The sequence below is a fragment of the Hemiscyllium ocellatum genome, chromosome 33 (assembly GCF_020745735.1).
Source record: "Hemiscyllium ocellatum isolate sHemOce1 chromosome 33, sHemOce1.pat.X.cur, whole genome shotgun sequence".
NCBI classification, from domain to species: Eukaryota; Metazoa; Chordata; class Chondrichthyes; order Orectolobiformes; family Hemiscylliidae; genus Hemiscyllium; species Hemiscyllium ocellatum.
Window position 1 is genome coordinate 24,449,907 of NC_083433.1, and position 26,536 is coordinate 24,476,442.

At 41.8% G+C, this 26,536-nt stretch overlaps 1 protein-coding gene across 3 annotated transcripts in view; it reads right to left on the reverse strand.

Annotated features, from left to right (window-relative positions):
• Positions 1–26,208, reverse strand: part of tom1 (target of myb1 membrane trafficking protein) — a 112,746-nt gene extending 86,538 nt beyond the window's left edge. For 2 of the 3 annotated variants that reach the window (XM_060849207.1, XM_060849206.1), the window contains exons 1-2: positions 26,095–26,207; positions 8,036–8,120 (exon numbers count right to left, since the gene is read on the reverse strand). In XM_060849207.1, coding sequence (XP_060705190.1) covers positions 8,036–8,120; positions 26,095–26,146 — 137 coding nt within the window. In that variant the 5' untranslated portion in view covers positions 26,147–26,207. Of the gene's footprint in view, positions 1–8,035; positions 8,121–26,094 lie in introns of all 3 variants that reach the window. The other variant, XM_060849205.1, reaches the window with a different exon arrangement.
• Between the last annotated feature and the right edge of the window lie 328 nt (positions 26,209–26,536).

Genomic DNA, 26,536 nt, shown 5'->3' on the forward strand with positions numbered 1-26,536 from the left:
ATGTCGCCTAGCCAGGGGACGAAACGTTTGCAACAAAAACTTCCAGCTCGGCGAACAGAACCACAACAACAGAGAAGTCACGTTTAACTTCTATCAAACCAAAATTTGATGACTTGCAAAAGTGAGAATATTCCGGTCTCTAATTGGGGAGAGAGACACTGAATAAGGATTAACAATCCAAGATGAAGAATGGGGGAAATTTGTGGCTTTTTTTTGAGGTTTCGCACCCTGGGAAAAAGCTGGTCTCTATCCACCCTGTCTAAAGTTTAAGGGGGATACACGCGCCAAGTACTTCACACAGAGGGTGTGGGCGTTTGGAATGCGTTGCCAGCAGAGTTGGTAAAGGCAGGCACTGCAGATTCATTTAATATGCGTCTGGATAAGTGCATGAGTAGGTGGGGAGTAGAGGGATACAGATGCTTAGGAATTGACTGACAGATTTAGACAGTATATTTGGATTGGCTTAGGCTTGGAGGGCTGAAGGGCCTGTTCCTGGGCTGTAAATGTTCTTTGTTCAGTGTTGGAGCTGATTTCCTCTATTTCTTGGAGCAGGAATGACTGTTTTATAAGCTGCTGCATGGTTTTGGAACTTTTGAAAAAAAAATCAAAAAATGGTACTTAAAACTGGAGGAAAGAGGGAGAGCAGGGATGCGAAAACAAAAAGCAGTGAACTTGCACAGCTGATTCACCAGGCAGTGAACTTTAACAACTGAGTGCCCAGGCTGTGTACTTACAAGCATCTCTGGACATCCCAGTTTGTTTAACTTTTGTCAACCTAAGAGTGGAATTCACAGCTGACTTGGGAGAAACCTCAGGAATGGGAGCTGCTCACAGCATGGGAACAGCTGTCTTTTGTTTATAGTCTGGCCTTAATCTTTTTTTGGAAATCTCCAATAGTGAGTAGCATGGCTTTTTTGGTTTATGTTTTATTGAGATATGTCTCCAGATTAATTTTTTTTAACCTATAAACATCGGTACCAAGTTATCCTACAGTGTTTTTAGAGCAGCAAGACTTGTTAATTTCTGGATCTGTAGATTGTTAAGATACAAAGATGGCCTTTAATAGAGAGTGATGAGCTCTTTCTATCGGATGTGGGAGTTTGGGAGAATTTCAATGTTCCTGATGATTGCGTTGGCAGGAAAAGTGTTTGATTGCAAATCCTACAGGATTACATAGTTAAGGTTAGAGCAGCAGCTGGAGGCAATGAGAAATTTACAGGAGCTAGAGGGTGTGATGAATGGAAGTTTCAGGAAGGTAGAAAAAGCACAGAGTGTAGAAAAGGTAGGAGAGATAGGCAGGTAGTGCAGTTGTGTCTTGTGGCTATCTCCATCTCAAACAAGTATGCTGTTTTGGAAAATGAAGGGGTGATGGAGTCTCAGGGGAATGTAGCACTGACAGTTAAGTTTCTAGTACTGAGACTAGCTCTACTGTATCAAGGGGTATGCCAGATTCCAAACAATCAATAGGGGACTCTTTAGTCAGAGGCACAGGCAGATATTTCTGTGGCTAGCAACGAGATATCAAAATGGTGTGTTGCCTCCAGGCAGCTGGGGTCAAGGAAGTCTTGGAGAGGGTGCAAAATATTCTCCAAGGTGAAAGCAACCAGCAAGAGGTCGTTATACATAATGGAACCAACAACACAGGAAAGGAAAAGGTCTGAGGAGATAATATAGGAAATTAGGCAGGAGGTTAAAAAGCAGGTCCTTAAGAGTAGTCATGTCTGGATTACTCCCAGTGCCACAAGCTAATGAGCGTAGGAAAAGCAGGATACAGTAGATGAATGTGTGACTGAGGTGTTGGCGCAGGGGAGGGGGATTCACACTTCTGGATCATTGGAATGTCTTCTAGGGAATAATTGACATGTATAAGAGGGATGGGCTGCACATGAATTGGAAGGATAACTTGGTACCTGTGTTTATATGTTAAAAAAAATTAATCTGGAGACATATCTCAATAAAACATAAACCAAAAAAGCCATGCTACTCACTATTGGAGATTTACAAAAAAAAATTAAGGTCAGACTTAAAACAAAGACACCCGAGAAGATTGAAGCTAGTTTTTGGGGAGGAGGTTGGTTGGTGGTAGTGTTGGTGACCCTCAATGATAGCGAGAAAATTGATCAGTCTGAGGCTGGCGCACTTGGGAAAAGTAGCAAGCCAAACAATTAAGGAGGCAGGAGCAAAGCAGAAAATGAGGTAGGTCTGAAACTGCATTTATTTCAAATGCAAGAGGCCTGACAAGGCAGATGAGCTTAGGGCATGGTTAGGAACATGGGACTGGGATTTCATTGCTGTTACAGAGTCGTGCCTCAGGGATGGACAGCACTGGCAGCTTAATGTTCCAGGTTATAGGAAGAATAGAAACTGGCGGGGGGGGGGGTGGGGGGGGGGGGGGGGGGGAGGAGGCTGGGAGTGGCGTTTTTGATTGAGGTAACATTACGGCTGTACTTATGGAGGATATTCCATGGAGTCTGTCCAGTGAAGTCATTTGGGTGAAACAGAGAAATAAGAAAAGGATGATCACCTTATTGGAATTGTATTACAGACCTGCCATTAGGGATAGTCAACATGGCTTTGTGCGTGGGAAGTCTTGTCTCAATAATTTGATTGGGTTTTTTGAAGAAGTAACGAAGAGGACTGAAGAAGGCAGAGCGGGAGACGTTGTCTATATGGATTTCAGTAAGGCATTCGATAAGGTTCCGCATGGCAGACTGGTTAACAAAGTTATATCACATGGAATACAGAGAGCGCTAGCCATCTGGATGCAAAATTGGCTCAAAGGTAGGAGTCAGAGGGTGGTGGAAGAGGGTTGCTTTACAAATTGAAGGCCTGTGACTACAGATGTATCACAAGGATCAGTGCTGGGTCCACTGCTTTTTGTCATTTATATAAATAATTTGGATGTAAACATGGGTGGTTGCAGATGACATCAAAATAGTTGGTATGGTGGACAGCAAAAAAGGTTACCGAAGAGTATAATGGGACCTTTATCAGATGGGCCAATGGACTGAGGAGTAGCAGATGAAATTTAATTTAGATAAATGAGGTGCGCTATATTTTGGTAGGGTAATTCAGGGCAGGACTTATACATTTAATGGTAAAGGTCCTGGGGAGCATTGCTGAACAAAGAAACCTTGGAGTACAGGTTCATACTTCTTTATTCCTTAAAAGTGGAGTCGCAGGTAGACAGGGTGGCGAAGTTGTTGTTTGGTATGCTTGTCATTATTGGTCAGCGCATGGAGTATAGGAGCTGGGGTGTTACATTGGGGCTGTACAGGACATTGGTTAGGTCAGTTTTGAAATAGTGTGTTCAATTCTGGTCTCCCTGCTATAGGAAGTATGTAGCAAAACTTGAAAGGGTTTGGAAAAGATTTACAAGGATGTTACAAGGGTTGGAACATTTGAGCAATGGGCAAAGGATGAATAGGCTGTATTTATTTTCCCTGGAGCAAAGGCTGAGGAATGACCTTATGGAAGTTTATAAAATCATGACCAGCGGTACAGAGCGGGGATGTTAGCAACCAGCAGCCAAGGATGGAACGTGGCGGCAGCAGTCCATGACAGACCGCATGGAGGCTCGCTTCATTGTCTGCTGCAGAGAGGCCTTGCAGTGAGACTGTGATGTTTGTCTTTTAACTTGTTTCTGGTTTTCTATACTCTGTACCTAAGATGGTGCCGGGTGTTGGTGATATTGTTACCCTGTAAGTAATCTGTAACTGAAGCTGTACCTAGGTACCTTTGTATGTAAGATGGTGCTTTAAGTCACAACTTATGAACTTTTCACTGTAATCAAATGAGTACGTGAGACAATAAAGCTAATTAATTCAATTCATTCATTCAGTTAATGCTTGAGGGGCATGGATAGGGTGAAAAGTCAAGGTTTTTTCCCCCAGAGTCTAATGTTCTATGTTCTATATGTAGGGGACTCCAAAACTAGAGGGCTTGGGTTTTAGGTGAAAGGGGAAAGATTTAAAAGATACCAAAGGGACACAAACTTTTCAGAGGGTGGTGCGCAGATGGAATGAACTGCCAGAGGAAGTGATTAAGGCTCGTATAATTACGGCATTTCAAAAGGCATATGGATTGAATAGGAAGGGTTTAGAGGGATATGGGGCTGGCAAATGGGACTAGATTGATGTAGGATATCCGGTTAGCATGTCGGAGTTGGACCAAAAGGTTCTCTTTCTGTGCAGTATATCTCTGTGACTCTATTTATAGCTGATATGGGAAGTTATAATTGTCAGGAAGCACTGAACAGGTTGCAGGCTACTCTCAGATAAAGAGTAAAAAATGAGGTCTGCAGATGCTGGAGATCACAGCTGCAAATGTGTTGCTGGTCAAAGCACAGCAGGTCAGGCAGCATCCCAGGAATAGAGAATTCGACGTTTCGAGCATAAGCCCTTCATCAGGAATAAGAGAGAGAGAGCCAAGCCGGCTGAGATAAAAGGTAGGGAGGAGGGACTAGGGGGAGGGGCGATGGAGGTGGGATAGGTGGAAGGAGGTCAAGGTGAGGGTGATAGGCCGGAGTGGGGGGGGGGCGGAGAGGTCAGGAAGAGGATTGCAGGTTAGGAGGGCGGTGCTGAGTTGAGGGAACCGACTGAGACAAGGTGGGGGGAGGGGAAATGAGGAAGCTGGAGAAATCTGAATTCATACCTTGTGGTTGGAGGGTTCCCAGGCGGAAGATGAGGCGCTCCTCCTCCAGCCGTCGTGTAGTTGTGTTCTGCCGGTGGAGGAGTCCAAGGACCTGCATGTCCTCGGTGGAGTGGGAGGGGGAGTTAAAGTGTTGAGCCACGGGGTGATTGGGTTGGTTGGTTCGGGCGGCCCAGAGGTGTTCTCTGAAGCGTTCCGCAAGTAAGCGGCCTGTCTCACCAATATAGAGGAGGCCACATCGGGTGCAGCGGATGCAATAGATGATGTGTGTGGAGGTACAGGTGAACTTGTGGCGGATATGGAAGGATCCCTTGGGGCCTTGGAGGGAAGTGAGTGTGGAGGTGTGGGCGCAAGTTTTACATTTCCTGCGGTTGCAGGGGAAGGTGCCGGGGGTGGAGGTTGGGTTGGTGGGGGGTGTGGATCTGACAAGGGAGTCACGAAGGGAGTGGTCCTTGCGGAACGCTGATAGGGGAGGGGAGGGAAATATATCCTTGGTGGTGGGGTCCGTTTGGAGGTGGCGGAAATGGCGGCGGATAATACGTTGTATGCGCAGGTTGGTGGGGTGGTAGGTGAGAACCAGTGGGGTTCTGTCTTGGTGGCGGTTGGAGGAGCGGGGCTCAAGGGCGGAGGAGCGGGAAGTGGAGGAGATGCGGTGGAGGGCATCGTCGATCACGTCTGGGGGGAATCTGCGGTCCTTGAAGAAGGAGGCCATCTGGGTTGTGCGGTGTTGGAATTGGTCCTCCTGGGAGCAGATGCGGCGGAGACGAAGGAATTGGGAATATGGGATGGCGTTTTTACAGGGGGCAGGGTGGGAGGAGGTGTAGTCCAGGTAGCTGTGGGAGTCAGTCGGTTTATAATAGATGTCTGTGTTGAGTCGGTCGCCCGAGATAGAAATGGAAAGGTCTAGGAAGGGGAGGGAGGAGTCTGAGACAGTCCAGGTGAATTTCAGGTCGGGATGGAAGGTGTTAGTAAAGTTGATGAACTGTTCAACATCCTCGTGGGAGCACGAGGCAGCGCCGATACAGTCATCGATGTAGCGGAGGAAAAGGTGGGGGGTGGTGCCAGTGTAGTTGCGGAAGATGGACTGTTCCACATATCCTACGAAGAGGCAGGCATAGCTGGGGCCCATGCGGGTGCCCATGGCAACTCCTTTAGTTTGGAGGAAGTGGGAGGATTGAAAAGAGAAGTTATTCAGGGTGAGGACCAGTTCAGTCAGTCGAAGGAGGGTGTCAGTGGAAGGGTACTGGTTAGTGCGGCGGGAAAGGAAGAAGCGGAGGGCTTTGAGTCCTTCGTGATGGGGGATGGAGGTGTACAGGGACTGGATGTCCATAGTGAAAATAAGGCATTGGGGACCGGGGAAGCGAAAATCCTGGAGGAGGTGGAGGGCGTGGGTGGTGTCCCGAACGTAGGTGGGGAGTTCTTGGACTAAAGGGGACAGGACCGTGTCGAGGTATTGGGAGATGAGTTCGGTGGGGCAGGAGCAGGCTGAGACAATGGGTCGGCCGGGGCAGGCAGGTTTGTGGATTTTGGGCAGGAGGTAGAAACGGGCGGTGCGGGGTTGTGGGACTATGAGGTTGGAGGCGGTGGATGGGAGATCCCCTGAGGTGATGAGGTCCTGGATGGTCTGGGAGATGATGGTTTGGTGGTGGGAGGTGGGGTCGTGGTCAAGGGGGCGATAAGAGGAGGCGTCCGCGAGCTGGCGTTTGGCTTCAGCGGTATACAGGTCAGTGCGCCAAACTACCACCGCAGAGAGTTGACATTTAAAAGCAAAAGTGGGACATTATCAGCACTGTTTAGGCTGTAATTTTTTTGTCCATCTCCAATTTTTTAGATTTAGATTACTTACAGTGTGGAAACAGGCCCTTCGGCCCAACAAGTCCACACCGACCCGCCGAAGCGCAACCCACCCATGCCCCTACATTATCCCTTACCACTATGGGCAATTTAGAATGGCCAATTCACCTGACCCGCACATCTTTGGACTGTGGGAGGAAACCGGAGCACCCGGAAGAAACCCACGCAGACACGGGGAGAACGTGCAAACTCCACACAGTCAGTCGCCTGAGTCGGGAATTGAACCCGGGTCTCCAGGCGCTGTGAGGCAGCAGTGCTAACCACTGTGCCACCGTGCCGCCCACTAATTGCCCTGGAGAAAGTGTCACTGAACAGTCTATGTGGTACAAGCACACTACAGTGCTGTTTTGGAGAGAGTTCCAGAATTGTGATCAACTAATAGTGAAGAAATGACAGTATGGCTTTGAGTCAGGATGTGGTCAGGTTTGGAAGGGAATATGCAGGTTCCCTAACAACAGCCTTTATAATTACTTACGGGGTATAATAGAATATATGGAAAGATGTTGAAGGAGACATAAATAGTCTCTAATACATTTCATAAGGCATTTGGGAGAAACATCTTAACACAGAGTTTAATTCACTATTATACAGTAGTTGAGGTAAATAGCTTAAGTGTAATCAAAGGAAAGTAAATATTTGAGAGAGAAAGGAATCATGGAATCAGAGAATGGTTCCAGGCCGAATGACTCTGTTCAATACCAGTGTCTATGTTGGCTCTCTCTGTAACAGCAACTCAGCTAACCCCACTCCCTTCCCCCATCTTCTATTATAAGCTTGCAAATTTCTCTTCAAATAATTACCAAATTCCTTTTTTAATATCACAAATGAATCTTCCTCACCAGAGTCTGTAACCCGTTACATAGTTTTTAAAAAATTCATCTTGCATCAATTTGCACTTCTGCCACTGGGAATAAGTTACCCATATTTCAAGTGTGGTGCCTGCACTGAACACAATACCCCAGTTGTTAAAAACTAAAAATCACTAAAACTTCCTTGCTTTTTCACCATTTCTTCCATTTATACAGACCCAATATGCCTTTTTAACCACTTTTTCAACCTACTATGCAATCTTTAACCTTTGTGTATGTAAATGCCAAATCTGTCTGCTCCTACATTAATGTTGTAAAATAGCACCATCTTTGTTCTTCCTACCAGAATGAATCATTTTACACTTCTCCACATTAAATTTTCTTAATTACAAATCTGTTCATTCCATCAAAGGATAGCCTTTTGAAGTCTATCACAAGCCTCACACTTCATAACACTAAATTTGAAGGTCATTAATTTAAACAAGAAAAGCAACGTTTCTTGTATTCAACCCTGGTATTTTCTTTCTAACTGTGCTCTACATTATAAGCATAATTATAGCTATTGCAAGAGTTTCTAGCAATATACTCCACATCCAAACCACTATGTCCAACAAATGTTTCGCTACTGTCCTCCACAAGAGAACAACAGTTCTGCAAGCAATATTACATTATCACTTTAAGTTCACCTGTTGTATCGTAGCTCAATTTATAATATTACTCACCCCTCCTCAGTCTCATTAATGATATCACATATCTCCATGTTGAGGCCCCAATCCTCTGTCTGCAAAGAGCCATCTGTTGCTTGTTCTGAAAGAAAAAAATGCAATATGTTAAGAAGTATCTTAAATGAAAACCATCAGCAGCAAAACAAGTCATCTCCAATGCTTCACAAAATAAAATTGTTTTACAATCTTTTAGTACTTTATTAGGGAAGTTAGAATTTGCAACTAAAATTATTCTGTCTTTCTAATCTAATCTTTTTGTAGCGTTTCCCTTGCCAATTTGGCTCTTCCTTCTCCTGAACAGTGGGTCCTACTCTAACCACACACAGTGCTCGCAATTATCCTCTGTTGTCTCATTACCAAAAAAAGGTCCACACTTTTGGGTAATCCTTAATGGAAAATCTATAATATCACATTACAGCCAATCGCCATTCTGTCCTCAACCAAGACTGACATGCACACACTAACAAGCGCACATTCATGTCAGGAATCCAATTCCCTAACCCAGGGGTCTACACCCATGTAGAACATTCTCGCTGCCTTTCTAATTTTCTTCCCACCCCAATAAATATTTTGCACAAAATAACAGACCAAACAGAAATACCAGGTCTCAGATGACTTCTTGTAGAACAGAAACATTTTCATCCACATAATTCCTTTCATATTTTCAGACAATCACAGTGACTTATTGTTAACATTTTCCAAACATATTCATTCAAATTAGGTGCAGCATTGGGTATGTTTCCATGTTGTATGACCCTTTGGTCCAACCAATCCATGCCAACCATAATCTCAAACTAAACTAGTCCCACCTCCCTGTGCTAAGCCATATCCCTTAAACACCGTTCTTACTCGTGTACCTATCCAAATGTTTTTTAAGCTTTCTAACTGTACCAGCGTCCACCACTTCCTCTGGAAATTCATTCCACACATTGACCACCCTACATTAAAAAAAGTCTCTCGTGTTTTTTAAAATCTTACCCCCCCATCCCCGGTCTCAAAAATATGCCCTCTAGTTTTGAATCCCCCATCCAAGGGAAAAGACACCTCCCATTCATCTTATCCATACCCCTCATGATTTTATAAACCTGAAGTCATCCCTCAATCTCTTATCCTCCAATGAAATAAATCCCAGGTTATGCAGCCTCTCCTTATAAAACCCCTCCAGTCAACAGGCAAACCCTTTAATCACAGGTGCAATGCGAAAATGAGTGGGAATTGTCTTAGGTGTTGTTTATTGCAAAAAAGATTTGCAATTATATAGCACATCGCCACAATAATCACATCTCTCACATTTCCAGTCAATTAAGTTAATTGTTATAATGTAAAATCTGCAGTCGCAAATTTGTTCCCTGTAATCTCCCACAAATAGAAATAGAACATAGAAAAGTACAGCACGAAACAGGCCCTTTGGCCCACGATGTATCCTAATGTAAAATAAAATAACTTAACCTATTCACCCCTCAATTCACTGCTATCCATATGCATGTCCAGCAGTCGCTTAAATGTCCCAAATGATTCTGCTTCCACCCCCACCATGGCAATGCATTCAGCGTAAAGAACGTTCCTCTGACATCTCCTCTATACCTTTCTCATAATATCTTAAAAGAATGACCCCTCGTGCCAGTCAATTCTGCCCTGGGGAAAGGTCTCTGGCTATTGACTCTATCCATGCCTCTCACTATCTTGTATACCTCGATCTGGTCACCTCTCTTCCTCCTTCTCTCCAGAAAGAAAAGTCCGAGCTTAGTCAAACTCTTTTCATAAGGCAAGCCCTCCAAGTCCAGGCAGTATCCTGGTAAACCTTCTTTGCACCCTCTCCAAAGCCTCTGTATCTTTCCTATAGTAGGGCGATCAGAACTGGATACAATATTCCAAGTGTGGTCTCAACAGGGACTTGCAGAGCTGTAGCAAAACCTCGCGGCTCTTAAACTAGATCCTCCGTTAATGAAAGCCAAAACACCATATGCTTTCTTAACAACCCTATTCATTTGGGTGGCAACTTTGAGGGATTTATATACTTGAACACCAAGAACTCTCTGTTCCTGAAATGATGCCCTGGGGCTGAGATGATTGATCACTGTCAAGGTGGGATTCATCCTGTTTCACGTGCACAGATTATACTTGGTCAACTCTCTTCATTGTCATCAGGTAGATGTCAGTTCTGTAGCTGTACTGGAACAACTTGGGTAGGGACATAGCTGGTTCTGGAGCACAGGTCTTCAGTACTAAATGCTGAAATGTTATCAGGGCTCATAGCTTTTGCACTACCCCACCATCTTCAGTCATTTCTTGATATGATCGGAAATCAAACTGGTTCAAGATTGACTCCTGGACACAACAGGAGGGAGAGGTCAAGATAGATCATCTACTCAGCATTTTTGGCTGAAGGTCAAGGTAAATATGTCAGCCTCATGTTTTTGCATTAAGCTCTGGGATCCCCCACTGTTCAGGATAGGGGCATTTGTGGAACCTCCACCTTTTGTTACTTGTTTAATTGTCCAATGAGACATTAAAAGGGTTCATTTGCTCTGCTGACCTGCAGGAAATTGGAAGTCCCGAGGTTAGGGTGGGATGCCTTTGACTTACATGTAGATTGTGAGAAATTCACATTGCTATCCCTTGCCATTCAGGTCCATTTCCTAGTTATTCAGAGTAAAAGAATTGCATCATCATCCTATTCAAAATCATAAGAACATTGCAGGTGGAATTTTGACTACTCTCTGTAGTTTTAAAAAAAAAGATTCACAACAGATTTGACCATTAAGGGATGATTTACATTATATTATTTCTGGAAATGATGTGATCGCTGCACTGTGTCTTCAGAGGCATGTGACTGTGGGATTGTCTTGTGAGCATCACTGAGTGTGATGTCAAGATTTTGTATAAAGGAAGGACTGTTTCCTTTGTTCAGAGAGATCCTTTGACATGGCTTTGCAAGCATTGCCAAGTGTTATGGGTTTCTCCAGAAAGCTTGTACTGTACTTAATAAAATTTTGGTTGTTCACAGAAATTGGTATCTGCAATTACATCAAGTGCGTAAGAATCTCAGGAAAAATGTTGTTGCATTTGTTTGCTTTGCAATCAAGACAGGAAATGAGATGGAACGAGACAACAAGTAAAATGATTTACACGTACACACACACACACACACACACACACACACACACACACTTGTAAAAACCAGAAAAGGAGTATAATTAACAGTAATGGTCACTTCATATTGTAGAAAATTCTACAAGTGCAAATCGAGGAACAGTGTCAATTGAATACCAGTCTGTCAATAAAAGGAAAAACAGTGATTTTCCCATGACACAGAGACAGACACAGAGACTCAAACCTTAAGAACAAAATACAAGTCATTTAATTGATTTTGATTTGTCACTGGAGAAAACAAACACCCCCTTCAGACTGCATCAATGCTCCTATTCAAAAATAATAAAAACTTAACATAAACATCAATAGAACAATGACCATGAACAGGAGCTATCATAATTCAGGCAGTGCAGCTGGCTGAAGGAAACCATTGCAAACGTTCACTATCCACTGTCTAGGAGGACCATCACAATACAGTCATTCCCATAGAGTTCAAACACAGACTTGTAATCATGAAATCATTGAAGGCATGACTGCTAACTGCCAATTCCGAAGTTGGAGAGTCAGGGCCATGGCAGAAGCCCATTGCGTCCTTTGCAGTTTGCCATCAACTCAGTACAGTAGAAGGAAAGACATGACCAACCAGAGCCACATCATAGCCACCAGTGTGTTAATGACCAGAACTCATTCCCTGTAGTTAAGCACTGTAACCATCCAGAGCTTACCTGCATAGCTCAGGTAAACGTTCATAAATCTACACTGTGCTCCAGGCAAAAATCCAGAGTTCTTCTGGCAGAGAATCACCAAGAACAAAGAATATTTGACTAAATGATTCTCGCTGAAATCTAAAAAGCACACATGTCCTGGCACATATCCTCCATAAGGCCGCCGGGGGTCAGTGACATGAGAATCACACGAGTAAAAACTGAAGAGTCATTCTCTGAACCCTCAGATTTAATCACAACAGTCCTCCCTCACACACACGTTGTCCAGAGAGTCCCAATCAACACAGCCATAAGTAGTATAGGAAATGCTCCAAACACAGTAGAAAACTGGCTGGTTACGGAATAAGCCTAGCACACTCCTCTTTCAAAACAGAAAAGAGGGTGGGTGAGGAGGACAATGGACAACAACTGACCTTAAAGCAGGGCTGTGTGTGTATACAAATATGTTTGAACAAAAGTACAAGTGCCAGGCACAACACTTTCCACTAACCAGCACAATCAGACAATGTCGGAGCCTCACATTAAAGACATCAAGGAGTATATTTTTAAAATGATAATAAAATTGCACCAATTTCAGACAGCTTCAAATAGGGTCAAAAAAGATTTTTTTTTAAAAATAAGAGTGTCTAGTCCTCTCCCTATAAGCAACCAGATTTAAAATAATTGCAAGGGACTTTGAAAAATTGTACAAAGTTATTTCATTGGCACAGTGGTTTTTTTTTCAGTAAATTGGAAGCTGAATAGTTAAATATGCCCATTATTGAAAAAAAGCTAAAATTGATTATTCTGTTTAATGACTACAAGTAGGTGCAACTTGCAGAACTTGTCATGCTTGATACAACAATCCGAGGACATGGAATTGCCATGTAGTTGGGGCCTGTTCCCACAGGCCTTAGAAAACAGCATAAAAATTCATGCCAAATCTTTCTTCTGCTTTGTTCTACATTCTGGTCTGGCCAACTCCTGAGCAAATTGCACAAAGTAGCAGAAACCGGAGGCCACTTTATTTTGTGATGACCCTTACTGAATTAGTAAATACATGGAGAGGTGGAAGGACTGTTGCATTCAGTAATTGTAAGAATAATCCACAAAGATGAAGAGTAGAGGAACAGAGAAAAATAATTACAGATACATTTACTCTATATGAAGTAAATAACTTTGGTTTGTAAAGTACGAATGACACAATAGTGAATTTGAGAAATAGATGCACAAGTTATGCTGATAATTCTAAAATTATTCAATTCTCAGTCAGAGTAACAATCTCTTCACACACAAGGGTCCACAATTAGGAAATTATAGACTGACAATTAGCCATTCATTTCTCCATCAAGGGGATAGAGTCAATTTTATGCCCTCTTACCTCATCTTCAGCTGAGGTCTGATCACTCAGTGTTAAGACCTGGAGCCTTGTTGCTTTGAATGACCAAGATCACCACTATTTGTCAGAATTTCCAGAGGAACAGAGTGCTTGATGACAAAGATCTGAAATCCTGAACCGATAATTATCTACAAGACTCTAGTGTTAACTACCTTTCTATGTGCAAAGACACAAACAACATTTTTAGTTCCCAAAGAAGCAATGCCTCCACAAAATACTGCAAATCCAAAGGCAAGACAAGTCCTCCACTATCAGTGTCCTCTCTCTAGCCAATATCTTCAGCATTGAGGTAATAGTCCCTGCCTATCAGCTGCTTGAGAAGTGCCACGATTTTGGCAGGAGTACAAGACTTCCAAAAAAAAAGGCCTCTACTCCAATCTCCATCATTATGACAAGTATTTAGCAGGAAGGCAGAAAAACAAACTTCACGGACACCAACTTGGCCTCCATGGAAACATGTAATATCCTTATGTGACTCATGGGAATCACATGTCCAAGACTGTCCAAACTGGAAAAGCATCCATGAATATGTCAACCATTGGTAGCATTTCTAATGAACCCTAGGTGGAAGCTAAGTGCAAACAGCAAAAGGAGCATGCAAAAGCCCAAGCACCCTACCCACTACCTCTTCAACCATCACCTACAGCAGAGTATATGGGTCCAGCATTGCAACATTTACTCACCTCAAGATTCACAAGTCCAGAATGAAAAACAATCCTTGATCTCAAGGGACTGCCTAATGTTTTAAGCAGCCTTGGATTCTGGAAAAGTCTCAGAGCATTGGAAAATTGCTGGAGTCATAGAGATGGGCAATGAAACAGACCCTTTGGTTCAACTCGCCCATACCAACGTAACACCTTTATTTAAAAAGGGAAGGAGACAAAAACAAAAACAGGCAACTGTAGGCCCACTTAGTACAACATCAGTCATTGGAAACATGTTAGTTTATTATGAAGGATACAATGGTAGATCATTTAGAAATGTATATCGTCAAGCAGAGTCGGCATGGCTTCACAAAGGAGAAAACATTTTTGACAAATTTGTTAAAGATCTTTGTGGAGATAACAAGCAGGATAGATAAAGAGGGACTACCAGAAAATGTAATATATTTGGATATTCAAAAGGTATTTGATAACACACTACACATTTGGATACTTGAGATCAGAGACCATGGTTAACAGCAGTACAATAGTAAGGAAAGAGATTAACCAAGTAATAAAAGACAGAGTTCGATAAAGTGGGCATTTTCAAGATGACAATTTGTAACTAGTGCAGTGCTAGAGATCACTACTGGAGCCACAATTATTTACAATATATATTAATGATTTGGATAAGGAAAGTGAACATCCTAAGCCAAGTTTGCAGATGACACAAAAGTAGATGGGAAGGCAAGTTGTGACGATGACCTCAAGCATCTATGTAAGGACATGTTTGTGGGCAAAATCTTGGCAGATAGGACAGAGCAGATGTAGGCATTCAGCCTGTCAAGTCTGCTCTGCCATTCAATGAGGTTTTGGCTAATCTGATCATTCTCAGCTCCACTCCTCTTCCTTATCCCCATAACTTCTAATTTCCTTACAGATTAGAAATCTGCCTTTTTCATCTTTAAATACTATGTCATAATCTCAGCTACTCTGTGGTAAAGAATTCCAGGGATTCAGTAACCTCAAGAAATTTCTCCTGATCTCTCTCTCTCTCTAATGGCTGACCCCTTACTCAGATTACACCTTTTAGACCAAGACACTCCCACAATGGGAAACAACCTCTCCATGTCTATCCTGTAAAGACATTCTAGGAATCTTGTGTCTCAATAAAGACTCCTCTTATTCTTCTAATCTTCAATGAATCCAAGCCCGACCAACTGAACCTTTTCGCATAAAATGATCCTTCTGTCCCTGGAATCAACTTGGTCAATCTTCTCTGAAATGCCTCTAACGCCAATGTATTTCCTTCGGTAAAGGGATCAAAAATCCACATTACTGGAGATGCAGGCTAACTGCCCTATTTCTTGTATTCCATTCCTTTGAAATTAAGGCCAAAATTCCATTTGCCTTCCCTATTACCTGTTAAACTTGGATGTCAGCTTTCTGCGATTCATAGATGAGCATCCTAACAACATTTGTCCTGCAACTTTCTGTAGTCTTTCCTCATTTAACATCTAGCTGCTCTATTTTTCCTACCTAAGTGCAAAGCCTCACATTTTCCCATATTTCATCCCATCAGCCAATCTCTGGCCCACTTACTCAATCCTTCTGTATCCCTCTGTACATTGTGTGTCATCCTCACTGCTTGCTATAATTGGGGAGAATGTAGCATACCAGCTTTCCTTACAATAAAAGAGAAATTGCAACACAGCACCAACTTTTATTCAATATGGTAAAAGGTGTTACATGGGACATTCAATTTTGAAGAGTCATCTAGACTCGAAACGTTAGCTTGCTTTTTCTCCATAGATGCTGACTGATCCACTGATCTCCAGCATTTCTTGTTTTCAGTACACATTCCAATATCTGCAGTAATTTGCTGCTCTGTTTCAAGTAGCAATGGTCAAAGAATATTTGACATGAAGCCAAATTAGGAGATATTAGGACAGGTAACTGAAAGCTCGGTCAGAAAGAAGTCAGTCAATTTGAAAGAGAAACAGAGCAGGATGAGATAAACAGTTTAGAACAGGCAGTTTCAGATGAGTTTTAGTGTACATTTGGTGCAAGCCGAGAGGCTGGCTAAAAAGGAATTACATATAATAAAGGCATGAAAGTGGGATTCATCAGGTTGGGCTGAGACGGAGATGGGCAAGCTGGAAATAGACAGTCTTGGTGGGAGATGACAGATCAGAACTCGTCTCAGGACGGAATAGGAACTTTACACTACTAACCTTAACAGCATGAACAAATAATCCACAAGCCTAGTGTGCTCCTGAATGATATATTTTAACATTAAGCCTCATTAAAAGTAAGATTTGCTTTATACATTCATCTAAAGGACTTTGGGCCAGTTTAGTATTCAACTGTAGAATAAATTCTAAAAACAAATATTAATAGAAGAATTATTTTCAAGATAGTGAGCATACAAAATCCCTTGTGCCTAAGGCTGCCTGTGTCACAAAGTAAGATGAGAAAGATATACATCATAGCCATTATCCCATTGATGCAAATGTCTGTGATCTTGATTCCCCCACAAGTCAGATTTCTGCAGATTAGGGGAGGATAAAGTATGCTAGAATAATTGTCTAAACCAACAGTTGGACAGCAGCTCATGTGACCTTTCACCTGGAAAAGGAAAACAGGGTCAAGCCTCTCCAATGATGATCGTACAACATCCACAAATGGGATTCTTGCTTGGAATATCATTAGATTTGAATCCAATGTTCCTCCACCTGATGGTCTTAATGACAGGTACCACCTCTACTCAAGCACAGTATTGCTCTTCACGTGTAAGGATCTGAATCACCACACATAAACCTGATTGGAACAATCCTTGTTAAGGTACGTACAAACCCAAAGCCAAGTTGCTTAGCAATCCATATTAGTAAATTATTTTGGCCCAACACTGAATAAAAGGTCATTCTCAATAGGGACATCTCACTTTTATTTAAATCGCTAGAGTGTGCTCACTAGGAAACAGCTTTGATTCAGAGTTTCTTGAAAGACAATTCAAGATCCAGGCAGTCATTACAATCCAATTGTACTTTAAAAACCATACTGTTGGTAGAATGTGCAAGAGCAGATCTTGTTGCTACTCAAATGTAAAGACTGGCTCTCATTGAAATTTCACAAATCAGGTTGATTTTCTTTTCCTAAGTCACAACAGGGATTTTAATCCCAATAGCTGAAAAATGTGGTGCTGGAAAAACACAGCAGGCCAGGCAACATCCGAGGAGCAGGAGAATTGACGTTTCGGGCATAAGCCCTTCTTCAGGAATGAGGCTGGTGTGCCAAGTGGGCTGAGATTAAAGGTAGGGGGGAGGGAATTTGGGGGAGGGGCGCTGGGAATACGATAGGTGGAAGGAGGGGAGGGTGTGGGTGATAGGCCGGCGAGGGGGTGGGGGCAGAGGGGTCGGGAAGATGATTACAGGTCAAGAGGGCGGTGCTGAATCTGAGAGTTGGGACTGAGAGAAGGTGGGGGGAGGGGAAATGAGGAGGCTGGAGAAACCTACATTCATCCTGTGTGGCTGGAGGGTTCCTAGGCGGAAGATGAGGCATTGTGTGGCCAGGGTCTGGCAATGGAGGAGGCCAACGACCTGCATGTCATTGGCGGAGTGGGAGGGGAGCTAAAGTGTTCAGCCATGGGGCGGTTGGCTTGGTTGGTGCAGGTGTCCCAGAGGTGTTCCCTGAAATGTTCCACAAGTTCTTCCTTTATACAGATTTCTCCAGCTTCCTCATGATTCTTTAGAGGGACCCTGGTAGCTGGTGAACATTCTCTATAATATAGATCTACTAACTCAGCAATCTCACACAGAGAAAGAACTTTGACTTAAACTAACCATCTGCAGGAGATGAATGAACTGGTGTTGCCAGTAGCTACAGCTGTCAGGAGATCTGCTAGCATAATGTCACAGTTACATGGTTTGCGCCATCCTCACATTCACTGTCGCTCGTCTACACTGCTGAGTCATTCAACTATGCCTAGGCTGAGCCTTTCTTCCACTGCCCTCCATTTCTTTTTTCTTAAAGAAGAGTTCTTGGTGGTTTTTAGCTCTGATCAAGTTATAAAAATACTGACTTCCTTATTTGGAATTGATATTTCAGGAGCCTTTTTGCTCTCAATTTCTACACCCATTGGTCTTATGATCCTGAATTGAAATTTTTACCAGAGGTCTCAACATCCACATTTCAAAAGCCTCTGTTTTCTTCTACGGAGCTTTACTTAATATCCAGGATTCTGAGACATCCAGGTGTTAGGTTCTTTTTCTTGAGATTCTTGCACCCTTAATGCAACTGAAATATGCCAACTTCTGTGAACAGCCAAAGTTTATTAAGTACAAGCTTTGGAGGATCACTTAACACTATGCAATGCTTGTAAAGCACGTCAAAAGAAGCTCTCTGAACAAAGGAACCAGTTCTTCCTTTATATAAAATCTCATATCACAGTCAGTAACGCCCACAAGACAACCCCCAGCCACTTCACCACAGTCACATGCCACTCAAGACACAATGTTTCTGGAAATGATCACATCACTGCAATGTGATGTATATCATCCCTTAATGACAAGATCTGGTGTAAATCTTTTTTTTTAAAAAAACTGCAGGGTGTGGTCAGAATTCCAACTGCAATGCTCTTATCGATTCTAAATAGATGATAAAGTAAATGTTTTTACTCTGAATAAGAGGAGATGATAATGTAAATGTTTCTACAATGCACCTGCAAAACAGAAATATACCACTTTATCCCTGGGGCATCCAATTTCTACAGGTTAGCAGAGCAAATTAACCCCTTAACATCTCCGATTCTCTGAATTATCAAAAAGAGCTATGAGCAAACACCAGATTACAGACAAGAATTACTGCCATTTATATTTTTTCAACTGAACTAGCATGCTTTTGTACAACAGCATGATCAAACATTAGTACACAAACAAGGCAGGTGCGGTGAGATCATGTTATCACTAGTAAAATAAAAACACAGACAGGCCCGATTTTCTGAAAAAGTAATAAAGAGCGACATGACATGGAGTCATACCTTCAAGTTAAAAGAGTTCACAAAACTTGCCAGTTCTCACTATCCATTTCTATTATTTTTAAAACAATGCTGTTGCAAAGTTTGAGAGCACAGACTGGTAGAAATTTTGAACGAGAAAGCATGTGCTTATTGAGACTTGCATTTAAAAGTTTTAAGTCACAAAGAGAGTTTTTGTGGAGTGTTTTTTTTTAAATCTCAAAGCTCCAATGGTTTTTTCCTCCCATTCTAGAGTCTAGAGAAATTGCCTAAATGTCATCATGACTCACTACAGCATGGAAAAACACCCACATGATAAGGAAATCTTGGAAAAAACTAATAGGGATAAGCATGAGAAATAGGTAGAGAAGTAGGCGTCTAGTCCCTCAAGCCTGCGTTGCCATTCAATCCAACATTCCTCACATCTTAACAGGAAAATTATGTTTTATATACTAGTGACAGAGGTGAGATGGACCAAGTGAAATAGATAATGAGTACGCCCAAGACAAAAGGCAAAGGCAGTGATAACGGTGGTAAAGACATATAAAATAGGTGGAACTGCTGGCAGTGAAAAAGGAGAATAAAGCCTACAAATCACAGCCATGAGAATGAGACACATTTTAATCAGTAAGGGAAAAGGCAGAAAAATAAATTGAGGATTAAGGGATCACCCATGATCTCATTGAATTATGGAGCAGACTCGATGGGTTCAAGGGTGTACTGCTTCTCCAATGTCCTATGGTCATGGGATTTGAGAAACGTGGACAAGAAGTCAAACACTGAACTTGTAAAAGCCCATATTAAGTCCAAGAGACTATAAAGTGCCGAAGTGGAAAACGAGGTGAGGTTCCTCAACAAACAACTGAAGTTGCTGGAAAAGCTCAGCAGGTCTGGCAGCATCTGTAAAGAGAAATCAGAGTTAACATTTCGGATCTGGTGACCCTTCCTCAGATGTTCCTCCAGTTTGCATTAAGCTTATTTTCTTAATGTACTCTAGCAATATGTTTGGCAAGTTTTTTTACAATTATCATAAATACAAAGAAAATTAAACAACTTAAGTTACAAGATCAAATCAAATTGATTGACTAAGTAACAACTTTGTTCCACTACATAAAATGATTTGTGAAATCTACATTGTAAATATATTTCAAAAATATAGATTCCAAAAGAATTAGTTTTTTGCACTGATTGAATACTGCATTTGAAAACCTCATATGTATGGTGTGTTGACAGACAATGAAAAATCAAAAACTTAGAAACAGAAAAGTGCGAAACATATCAAGCAGGGCAATCAGCAGAAATGCCACAACCTTCATTCTTTACACTCAGACTTATTGAAAAAAATATGCAAGAAAATGTTGCTTCTTTTGTCCTACTGGTCAGCAGGTTTCTCTCTGCAAGTTGCCAAATATCTGCAATCACTTTTTTTAATCTGGTAGTGCAAAGACAACATTCAGAATGCAATGGATGCAACCTCCATTTTAAAGTAAACTCCTTTGCTTCTATCTGATAGGTGAGTCGCACACATCTTTGGCAGCTTTGTTCACCAATTCCTTTCAAATTTAAACTTGCTATCCCTCAATTTTTCTGTAAGCTCTTCTGCAAGTGGGCAATTGCACTGTTAATAGCAGGCTGTTCAACACACCATAAGGTATGTATTGCAATGCTAGAAAAAAGTCAGGATTTGTACTAACTCAGTTTAGCAAATAAGGACTTGGATACATTATCAGAATCCCTTTACCATAAGGATGGGGAGTTGTACCAAATAAACAGAACAAAGGATTCTCTCTCCAACAAGCACTAGGATGCCAAATAATGGGACTGATCCAACTCATCCAAGTTACCCATTGTAGCAATGTAGAATGGCAAAAACCTCCTTCAATCACACAAGTCACAAGGTTAACTTGGTATGTGGAAATTACAATGTTGTAATACTGTGGAAGGAGGGTGACCTTTGATGTATTTTTGAAGTTAAATACATGGACATTACCCAAGTTTGGGACAATGAAGCATATTTCCTGATTTTATTTTTTACCATTTCCAACAATTAGAGTCCAAAAATTACAAGGTCAGTAACTTCCGGACCTTGGCCATTTCATCAATCTCTGTTCAGTACCCAGGGAGACTGCCCAAAGCCATGAGTGGCAGGTTGGCAATAAAACCCATTGAGACGCTTGATGATCAAGGTTTAAAGGAGCTAATGGGTTCCTTATTTACCAATGCAATCTCCGATCAAGGATTAGTGCAGACCATGCGCCTGGAAGTGGACACAGCCTGCACTCCTGGTAGGATTGCAGACTACCCCCAAGTCTGAGTGGCAGTACCATAACATACCATGGTGCATTTTCAATTTTCATTTTAATTTAAATTTTTTTTTAAAAGTGCCTAATAGGAAACCTCCTTGTTGAGGTTTCCTCCAGTCACCCTTTTTAGCAAGTGGAAAACTTTCCTCACTCCTGCTCCCTGCCTCCGATTTCAAAAAAAAATCAGATTCCTAATGGGCAGAGTGGAAAAATACTGCCTTCTCCAAACTGACAATGTTGGATAGCACAGTAATTTACCCAAAAATATTGCAGCCTCAAACAAATATTTTCCAATGCATCTAACATTTTATTGTAATGCTATTTTTCAAAGTCTTTTAAAAGTCAGAGATGGAGTATTTCTTTCAGGCTGAATATATAAGTAGAATCTCACTTCATCAAATTAAGTGCTACAAATTTTCAACAAATGAAAGCAACCGAACAGGAATGGTCAGTGGACTGTTTACTATAAATCTCAGCAGCTTTGTATTATTCAGACGAGGGTGTGCAGGTTTTAAAAACCTACTTACACTGTACCTCATGGTAGAGGTTCACAATGATTATTCATTTAAAATTGAATCAAGAGAAAAAAAATTCATTGAACTAACAGAATGCTATTTTTTTTTCAAAACAGATAGTTCACTGGGTACAATTCACAATGCAGGCTATTCACTGGCTTAACCCTAGGTAAAAACAGAGTTGTGAACCAGTAATGCGGACATCACAAGGGAAAAGCTTCCTGGGATACAGGGAAACAGCAAACAGAACTAAATTTGACCACTCTTTCAAAAGGGCAAAAAACAAAATGAATTACGAATTGATGCTGAAAATAAATTAAGGCTAAGGTTGCTTTTACACTATCAAAACTTCTCAATTTACTTCAGCTTCTCTCATGCTTACTTCAACTTTCATGGCTATAAACCTTCATCTAGGTTTCACTACATCAGAAAATAAAAGTGTTTGACAACCCATTCTGGGACAAGTTCTGATCTTGATTTAACATGCTCAATTGATAGCCCGCAGGTGATCAAACCTATAGACACCATGATTTTTGGATAGATCGGAGATGATTGGGAAATTCTCTTGCCAATCACATCTGGACCTTGCATGGTTTAAGTGACTGGACTTGATCTTATGAACCTAAGACTCACACGTTACGCCTTAATCTCAATGTAATGTTTTCATTTCTGTCAATCAGAGTCATACAGCATGGAAACAGACCCTTCAGTCCAACTTGTCCATGCCTATAATCAAAATATCTAAAATCTAATGAACATATTTTAACAAAACATGCTGTACAAACAAGGAACAGCCCTAGGAAGAATTTAATAGGTTTTGATGATGTGGATGAAGATCTTGGAACATTTTAAAACAATGTGCTATTGACAGATGGCCAACTTGGCTTTATTTTAGAATGTTGTGGATTGCTGTTGGTACTGTGTTAGAGCTGTAAAGCATTAACAGAGGTTTCGCAGCAGGTTATTGGATGTGGATTGGCCTGAAGCTTTCTCAGTAAGATGGAAGATCTTAAGAAAAATCTCCAACATTGTAGTTAGAGAATATCAAGTAACCAGAGAGAAAAAACAATTCTAGGAGCAAATGCATTAATTAACATTGAGTTAACAAAATGTGATGGAGGCATACACACTATTGATTACCCTCATCAATTGTTTGTGCTACATAACTGTCTTGCACTCACTGTACAGTATGGAAACTGAGTTGCTCCAGTTTTGTTCTCAAGTTCTGTTTGCTACAGTAGGAAGGGATTTTTTTCTTGAAATAGGCACTATAGATTAACTCAACAAAGCAAAAGAAGTTAATGAAACATTCCACTGGTATGAAAATCTGTTAGCAGAGAAACCTGTTGCAAGGTGTCATTGATGGACAGCTGTATCAACAGATACACTCTTAATGCTGAGTAATGAAGATCCAATGACAATTTAGCTGTCTGCCCTGCATAAATTCATTTTAGGCTCTCCCAAAAGTGTCACAGGTAAATGCTTCCCAAAGAGATACAGCTATAATCCCTGCAAACATTCCCAGAATCAATCAACAACTGAGATTGGCTGACGCAGTAGCATGAACAAAACTTGCCTGGACTCATGAGGCAAACAAACCAGCAAGATCCCAACTGACAACATTGATTAGAAGTGCACATGTTGTGAGGTAGTTGGGTATACTTTTGGTCACCTTGTCATCAGGCCGAATAATACTAAACTGATAGACAAACCATTTCTGCACTTCAAACCCATGCCTAAGTATATTTCAGAAATGTTTAGATGCTGTATAGAAATAATTCTGCCTTACTTGTATATGCCCTCCTCCTCTTTACAATCTCCCTCACAGAACCTAATTGACGTTATACAGGCTACTCTCAGGCACTTAAATGCTTAAATGGAGGAAATTGCAAATGCAAGGTCATCCATTCATAATATTAACTCTGTTTCTCTGTAACTCTCCACAAGTGGTCCCCGGCATTTTCTGTATTTATTTCAGATCTTTCCTACTTGCAGCATTTGCTTTCATACACACCCCATCTGACCGAGTTAGGAATGACTCCCTCCTTCCACAATGCTTCTATTTGCTGAAGGCTGTGAAAATGGCCATGTCCAAGTTCCTGGTCTGTGATGAGTTAGTGATTTCCTTTGAAATGGGTGTGGGTGCACAATCTGTCTCAAACTCTGGGTTTGGGAGGAAGAGAATCTGTCAGGCTTTCCATTCCTGTGATTTTAGATCACAGTGGTGCTGGAAAAGCACAGCAGGTCAGGCAGCATCAGACGAGCAGGAAAATCGACACTTTGGGCAGGAGCCCTTCGTCAGGAATAGCTATTCCTGACGAAGGGCTCCGGCCCAAAATGTAGATTTTCCTGCTTCTTGGATGCTGCCATACCTGCTGTGCTTTTACAGCGCCACTATGATCTAAAAATTCTGGCTTCCAGCATCTACAATCCTCACTTTTGCCTACTACATCATGATATCAGCTAAAGGTGGAAATCAGATATTAGCATAAAATCTCAGGCAACACTTGTGCCCCCTTCCCCATGCATCTAAGACAACAGTCCCACTGGGAAATCCAGGAGAGCATAACGTACAGTTATGTCCTTTTAGAAAAATCAACTAATTTTTAGAACAATTCACCATTTCCAAATTCAGACCAACTGCATGATTGTGATACGATATTGAGTAAACATCTGACCCAAGGGCATACAACTAGTAATTTTAAAATAAACTAAATTCATCCAGCAATGTCACTGCATTAGTCTCTCCTGTAGAAAACTCAGCTTCTTCAAGCATGTTAAAAACAGGACACAAACCACCATGTATTTATAAACCATGAGCTCACAGTATTCCAAAACAATATTTAACGTCTAACATCTGGCACCTAAACAAAGTGACGGTGACACACATCAAAATCTGACAAGAATCATACACACAGCACCAAACAATGTGCTGCACTGAAACAAGCCATTCTGCCCAACCGGTCTGCTGGGATGTTTGTACTCCAGCGAGCCTCCTCCCACCATACTTCTAAGCATATCTTGGTAATTCTTCAATTTAATATTCTACTACTAAAGTAAAATACTCCATATCTTGGCAATCTGAAATTAAAACAGAACACAAAGTATATCTCAGGTAAGGATTGATGTTGCTGGACCAGTGTTCAAATCCACAGTAACTAGTGGAATTTAAATTCAATTAATATATCAGGAATTGAAATCTAGTATCAGTAATGGCATCTGTACTAATTTTGATCAAATGTTGTAAAAATTCATCTGGTTCACCAATGTTCTTTAGGGAAAGCAGAAGCATAAAACAGAGTTAGCCTTTCATTAGAATTGAAGATTAATAGGATTTAAACGGGTAGAGGGACAAGAAGTGGAATAGTCATTGGATAGCCATGTAATTCTTGCTACTTAGCACCCTGCTACAGACTGTTCCTCATAGCCTACTCCAGGCTATGCACTTAATGAAAGCTCAGAACTTTTTCCAGCACATAAAAATTTATCTTCCCTCTCTATAAATGCTGCAAGACCACCTGAATTTTTGTTGTTTTGATTTCTTCAACTCCTTTCTCATCTATTCATCCCCTGAAAAAAACCATTCTATTCCCATCCATACTTGGTATGTGAATGGCATTGGCAAGACCTCCATTTGTTCAAGGGTCATGGGACATGGATGACAGAGTGACTTACGATTCCAGATTTAACACTGAACTCACATTTCACCAGCCACTGCAGATTAGGATCTGAATGTGCCCAATGACTTTGTCTCAAATATAACAAAATATTTCACATTCTAGATACCTGACATTAAATTTTTTTTTTAAAAAAATAAACTACACTTTAGGCAACTTCAAACGTGCCTGTAAGATGTGCACTCACTGTGTGAATATGTAATATTGACAACAGGTTGGAAGTCCCTCAACTGTAGGAAAGCTAAAAAATCACAACACCAGGTTATAGTCCAACAGGTTTATTTGGAAGCACTGCTTTTTCATCAGGTCAACCACCTGATGAAGGGGCAGCTCTCCAAAAGCTAGTGCTTCCAAATAAGCCTGTTGGACTATACCCCAGTATGGCGTGATCTTTAAGTTTGTACACCCCAGTCCAACACTGGCTCCTCCAAAAACAGACACAGGAAAACTGACAACCCCCAGCTCCCCACCTGACAATCAACCGGGAGGACACCGCCCACCTGTATGCCCATTGGCCGTGGGTCAGGAAGGGCCTGCTGTGATTGGCTAACGCAACTGCCCATCGCAGATCCCATTAACTTCAGCCGTTGAAGGAAAACCCTTCGCGAAGGTTTTAAATCGGGCCCCAGAGCCGACCGGGCAGAGGTTTCGGCCCTGAGAGACTGCAACGCCGTTGTTTCGCGAGAATGTACGTTTAAGGTGTTCCTTACCAACCCGCTGCCCGACTTGGGTGCTGAAGGGATTGCCGTAAAGAAACTCCATCTCGAGAGTGTGACGGAGTGGATCGGTGAGAGGGCGGGAGCAGCTGACCCCCGGGGCACGTGATCCTGGCCACGTGATGTTTACATTCCATCGCAAGGCACCATGGGTATTAACCGTCAAACGGGCGGAAAAATAACATTTACCCAGAAATAAACACCTTTGGTCCTTCGTCTACATTACGAATATCGAGAGCAAGAGAAACGTTTATATTTTAAAAAAAACTCTGATCGTACCGTTGTTTTCATTTCCATTCCGCTCCTTTTTTTCCCTCTTTGATGCACACAGTTAGTGACAAGTGCCAGAGGTGCCAAGAAACGACCTTCCCAATGAAGCCGAGTGCTGCAGCGCCCCCTGCTGCCTTGGCTGAGGAATCGCAGCGAACTACAAGTG